Source organism: Triplophysa dalaica, chromosome 17 (assembly GCF_015846415.1).
Source record: "Triplophysa dalaica isolate WHDGS20190420 chromosome 17, ASM1584641v1, whole genome shotgun sequence".
Lineage (NCBI taxonomy): Eukaryota > Metazoa > Chordata > Actinopteri > Cypriniformes > Nemacheilidae > Triplophysa > Triplophysa dalaica.
The window spans coordinates 17,064,709-17,070,783 of record NC_079558.1 but is presented as its reverse complement, the minus strand read 5'-3'; the positions used below and the strand labels follow the sequence as shown (position 1 = coordinate 17,070,783).

The window sequence follows — 6,075 nt, the reverse complement described above, 5'->3', positions numbered from 1 at the left end:
GTCAAGTTTGATTTTATGTTTGTTAGTGAATTTTAATGAAATATGTTTTAAGGTGTACAGTACAGGCATCTTATCCTACTCCTCAATCACCTCGTGGTCTTTCTTTCACCAAGAACATGTGTGCGTCTACAAGACGACGTCAGTGTTAAAAAAAAGGAATTTCCCCTGAAGACATATAAATTCTCAACATGACGAGGCTTTGTTACTTCTACCGTTTATTGACTTTGTGCATTTTCCTTTTGGGTTGCTGTCGATAATATGAACTGCTACCAGGGTAAGTATTTTTTATTTTTGGTTTAAACGAATAAAGCGAACACTTTTTTAAATGATATGATTTTTAAGTGTTATGTGTGTAAAATATACTCCGTTGAGTACTGTGATTTTCATTTTTGGTATTAAAGTAGCATCGTGCTGCTTTTATTGTACCGGTCAATAGGCATTTATGTGAAATGAGGATGTCCAGTCATAGCTTAAGCACATGTGGGATTTTGAGCCATATGTGTGAGCAGTGTGTGTCAGTTTTACACACCACTGATCTCTCTCTCTCTCTCTCTCTCTCTCTCTCTCTCTCTCTATCTATCTCTCTCCCCCAGCTGCTCTCTTAGTCTCAATACTGGGATTGGTGGGATCTGCCCCTCTCTCTGAAAAGCGGGATAGTATGGACAGTACTTTGATTGTATATGCTCATAGTTTTATCAGCAAAATTCTAAAAGAAATTCCTACAGCTCATGCATCGTGGATAAAGTCTCCGGTGAGTATAAATATGTGCTTTAGGGCCATAATGGACTAAGGCATTGGGAACACTGTTCATTTCATCCCACTAATCTTGAATATTACATTCTTGATATACAGAAGTACTGTATTGTGTGTATGTGCTTGTGCTGTGTACACCAATGGTTTAAAAGTCTGTTGTTTGTGTATAGACGTGTTCTATTGATCTGTACTACAATGATGTCTTGAATCAGTAAATTCTTTAAATGCAAAACTACTGGTAAATGCAATTTGCTATTGCTCTGGCATGTTTGAGAGTTTGGCAGGCAAAATCACAGCACACTGATGCATGAGCCAGATACTCCTTCCTGACATGTTGAAACACCTCCAACGTTGGTCTTTTCCAGAGCCTAAAGCTGGGAAGTTCAGTTCAGCTGCAGTACTTGAAGGAAAATCTCATTCCTCCCGCTCCTGTTCTTGAGAGCATCTCTGAAAACTTCACCCTGGTGAGTTTCATTCAGCCCATTTGAATGCTGTTTGATTTTTAATGCCACAATTTAGACACGGAATCTAAAATCTCTCCTGTCCACAGGAGATTTGTCTTGATCGCATGTTCAAAGGACTGAAGCTGCATGTCAATCTCCTGACAGAGATCAGCGAAGTCAACAAGCTCAAGCAAACAGAACAGGTTGCCGAACTTCAAGTTGACATTGGAGAACTTCTGTCCCTTATTAACGAGGTATAGTTGTGGTTAAACTGGTGATGACTGGTCTTTTAACTCCTGTCAAACATATCACCGATTTAAGGAGGTGAAATTGAAATGTATTCCATTTTTGAATTCATTAAACTGACCCTGGTCATCTAGGAGAAGGGATATATAAAGAAGATCTAATTTGGGATTTTGTATTCCTCTGGACGTATGAACCCCAGAAGTTTAATGCTCTGCTAAATTTAAATTGTGGTTAGTGTCATATTGCACAAGCTTTCTCCAGCTGTCAGATCTGACGGAGAGCCTGTTCAAACATTACCACATGAATAGAGGAAGGTGCAACTTCTGTTTTAATTTCGCAACGTTTCACTGAACTTTTTCTTATTTAAATGAGACACTTCCAAAAAATGGTCCTAAGCTGTCACATGGATGGTACCCTTTTAAAGGGTCCTATCTATCATTTATGGCTCGTTTCCACCAAGTGATCCGGCTTGCGTTTCCACTTCTAACAGTACCCTTACTTGAGAGGCATGACGAATGTCAGATTTTACCAGCGGAAATTCAAAATTGCACCTGTTGCATGCGCAAGTGATGATTCTCTGTCAATGAATCAACGTCTGTCTAGCTCCATCCTTTTGGTACTAGTCTACTGTGCTAGGTACCCCAATGGAAGGGTTTGTTATGGTACAGTTCACTATTTTGCCACTATTCAGAACTTCTGACAATCAAAATGCAAATAATTGCATTGCGTACCATACCAAACAATACCATACCATACCATACCATTCGGTATGTATATTTTTTTTTACAGATTTTACGGATTTAAATACGGTTGAAAAACAGAAAATTACAGAAAAAGACAGAAAATGTACAAGATAAACTGGGAAAACAAGTTATGTTACGGGGGAAAAAACATTATTTTACAGTTATTTCTTATAGTTTATTTTTCAAATACGGTAGAAAAACTGTAAAATTACATAAAAAGACAGCAAATTTACTAGAAAAGGATTGGAAATGGTTTATTATACATCCTTATATCCTGTCATTTTACAGGGAAAAACTATTATTTTATGGTATATATTTAGGGAAAATCAACATGATAAAGTTAATTCTAGATTAGTTCTTACTGAAATCTAAACAGGATGCACAATTTAAATTTGAATTTACTGAATTGAAATTGGAATCTTAATTGATTTAGCTAAACTGTAATCTCAGTTTTTTGCTATTGAAAAAAAAATCACTAAAAGTGTAAATAAGTACAAAAAACACAGATGAAAACTGTCTCCTTACAGTCTCTTACCCTGATGCACAACAATAAACTTATTAGATGTTGAGCTATCATGTATAATTTTGTGGGAAATGTAAGTTTAACGTCATTTGACTTTATTTTAGGCTTTCCCACAGATGGGAATACAGAAGTAAAGGTTGCAGATTGTACCTTTAAAATACTACATTTCATTTTTCATTCAGTCATTTAGTATTGTTCTATCCATATCATTCACTCATCATATGGAATATTTCCAGAAATATTAGATCTAAACACATCTTGCTTAGTGGAATAGAAATTACAGTCAAAATAGAAATGTAATTATATAGAGTTTTTCTGTTAATTTGTAACAGATTTTCCAGGTAAATTGTAAAAGAGCGAATCTTTACAGGTTTTTTAATGTATTTTCTGAAATACTTGAAATATTTTACGATATATTTCTGTTTTCCAGTGAAAAGAATTTTTTTTTTTTCACAGTGAACCTAAACCTTCACTCCTGTTTGTGTATTTCCACAGATGCAGACTGAAGCTGGATTTGAGCGCTCAGTGGAGGCACCCCAGCATGACCACACTGAAAAATCTCCATACATAACTCAGGTGGCCGCACACCTGACCCTAGAACAGCTTCAGGTGTTCAGCTGTGACGTGCTGCGCAGTATCCTCGCTATCCGTGACATGACCTCCGGCCCGTCCAATGCAGAGGACTTGGAACAATGCCCGTGATGTTGTTGCATTCAGTACCATGTTCACTTTTGGGATGAACATATAACTGTAGAGGAAATGTATGTTGGGGTTTCTACTGCTGGAAGATTTGTCTCTATTTATTTATAAAGATATTTATTTTTAACAATTTCTGTCAAAATTTTAATAAGATCAGTATATTTATTTCAACCTTTAGGAACTTCCTGAAACTGGTATTCTTTAGAAAGGAAATATGTAAAATACCTTTTAGTGTCATGCAATCTTTCCTGTGGATCAGTGGTTAGAGCATGGCGCTAACAAAGCTAAGGTCATGAGTTCAATCCTAGAGATTGCAAACACTTTTTTTATAGTACAATGCAATGTAAGTCGCTCGTGACAAAAGTGTCTGCCAAATGCATAAATGTAAATGTATAGAAAAAATGTGCTAAAGGAAGGAAGTGCTGTTTGTTGAGCATTTGACCGTGACTTGATAGTGGTCATTGTATCATCCCCTAATCCCTGCGAGAACTCTTTTCCTAACATGATGTAAAATTGTAACATGTTTTTTCTTACCCATTAATGAGATGTCATATGGTTTAATGTAAAATCAAATTATATTATTTATTTTTCTATTTATTTATTTAATTGAGAATATTTATTTTTATTTATTGTTTTGAAATTTGTATATTTGAAGTGCCACACATTTGATTTATCCAAATAAAGCTATTTCAAAGTTTGTGCATTACTATGAATTCTTAATCTTCAAACTGTTATAAAACAAAACAATTTTGAGGCTAAAACTGTGTTCTTATGTTTTTGTGTTTGACAGATACTATTTAATATTCTCTAATTCTCTAATAGACTGTTTCTTTGGACACACACAAGCCTGGCCCAGAGTTAAAGGAATGGTTCAACCCAAAAACGAAAATTCTGTCAAGATTTACTCACCCTCTTGTTGTTCCAAACCTGTATAAATGTCTTTGTTCTGTTGACCACAAAAAAATATTTCGATTTAAATGTTAGCTGACAGTTCTGGGACATCGAGATGAAAATGGTAATCGAAAGAGCCCCAGAACTGTTTTCTTTTTTTCTAAATTCTTCAAAATATCTTTTGTATTCAACAGAACAAAGAAATTACACAATAATCCAAAATTATGATAAATAACAAGTTATTTTACATTTAATTTAAATTACAATTTTATTGAAAAGTTTTATATTCTTTGTGGAGCTCGACCAGAAGTTAAGTTTGTTAAACGTTTGTTACACGTTGTGTAAACGTTTTCTTATGTTGTTGTCACTGTAACCGCCTATAGCTCAGTCATCACAAAGTGACTATTTCACATTTGTCAAGAAGAGAAAATAATAGGTACATCCTCTGACACTGTGTTGACATTGTGGGAGTTCCTTGACGTCTTCAAGAATGTTCATCACACAGGATATGATGTAACGGCAGTCCTATTTTAATCCAGTATTTTTTGCGTGGTATTGGGAAATACCAGTCTGTGATATGATCTGCCATCATTATTTGGTCAATATACTGTTTTTTTTTCCTGCACTTAAAATAGGTTAGAATAGTTCACCACTTTTTCTGAAGACAGAAGTCTGAAGAGCCAGTTAATGAGGTTTCTAACCATCATTTCTCGGAAGCTTAAAGACCCAGATTCTATTGCAAAAAACCCAGAATTTCCAAAGTTAAACTACAATCATCTCTGCGTGTGGACCTGGGCATTCCAACTGGGCAGGTTTCAGCACATAATACTCAGCAGATAAAAATGCTGGCCTCACATTTTATTGCTTGCTGCACAAATACAATTTTGGCTGGTGCAGTCTACAGCGCTTCCTCAAACTTCTCAACACATCAACTGCCTCACATAGCTTTTAACTAATACACAGATTATTTGAGATGGAGATAACCTCCGTCTGCAGAATTTTCAGCATTACTTGTAGAAATCTCGATCTGGATCTATAGACCACATCAGATCCTCGATCACACAGAAATGTGCTCTATAACACCAGGAAGATTAGATCTTTTCAGTATGATCATCTTGCACAACTCCTGCATCTTCCTGAATGCACCAATAAACTGAGAGGTCTCGTTAATAAAATGTCTCTAAGACAACATTGAATCGGATGTGTTGACGAGTAATGATTTAAAGGAGTCAAATGAGGCGTATGTGTTTTTCTGTGTCTTGGGTGCATTATAAGTTGCCATTGCATGTATTAGACACGTAAAATGGCGAAAAACGTAAGTGTTGGAACAAAAGATGCTTTCTATCTAAAAGAAAATGCTCACCCAGACCTGGCCGAAACAGCTTGTGTAACCACACCCCCACAAATATAGGTCAGTTCCTGGTATGAGTTGACCAAGACCACCCAAATGTATATGCATACCTGTCAGTACAATTGAAGAGGAATCTGACGTTCCAAATATGGTCAGAGGTGTTACATTTCGTCAAACGCTTGCAGTATTCAAACAATCACTACACACTGGTTAACTGGCCAATCATAGCACACCTCACTTTTCAGGGTGATGAGCTTTGTATAGAATCTGATAGGAACATGCATTTTTAACCTTATATTGTGTATACACATTATATTACATCTAAGCAAACGATGAAATTTGTTTAAGCCGTGTCATATCACCCCTTTAAGGTCAAACAATTGAGCATGAAAGACTTGGCAACTTTGTCGGAAAAGGAAGATGTGA

The 6,075-nt window shown here is 35.9% G+C and overlaps 1 protein-coding gene across 1 annotated transcript; it reads left to right on the top strand.

Annotated features, from left to right (window-relative positions):
- The first annotated feature begins 212 nt into the window (after nucleotides 1-212).
- csf3a (colony stimulating factor 3 (granulocyte) a) lies at nucleotides 213-3,949 on the top strand. Its single transcript, XM_056771842.1, has 5 exons — nucleotides 213-274; nucleotides 594-751; nucleotides 1,119-1,217; nucleotides 1,304-1,450; nucleotides 3,204-3,949. The coding sequence occupies exons 1-5, from the start codon at nucleotides 259-261 to the stop codon at nucleotides 3,408-3,410; spliced, it is 627 nt and encodes a 208-aa protein (XP_056627820.1). The 5' UTR covers nucleotides 213-258; the 3' UTR covers nucleotides 3,411-3,949.
- Nucleotides 3,950-6,075: the final 2,126 nt, after the last annotated feature.

Bases quoted from the DNA above. Each gene is read 5' to 3' on its own strand.
- csf3a (XM_056771842.1), top strand. The intron at 752-1,118 runs GTGAGTATAAAT...GGTCTTTTCCAG, and splicing joins CATCGTGGATAAAGTCTCCG to AGCCTAAAGCTGGGAAGTTC. The intron at 1,218-1,303 runs GTGAGTTTCATT...TCCTGTCCACAG, and splicing joins TCTCTGAAAACTTCACCCTG to GAGATTTGTCTTGATCGCAT.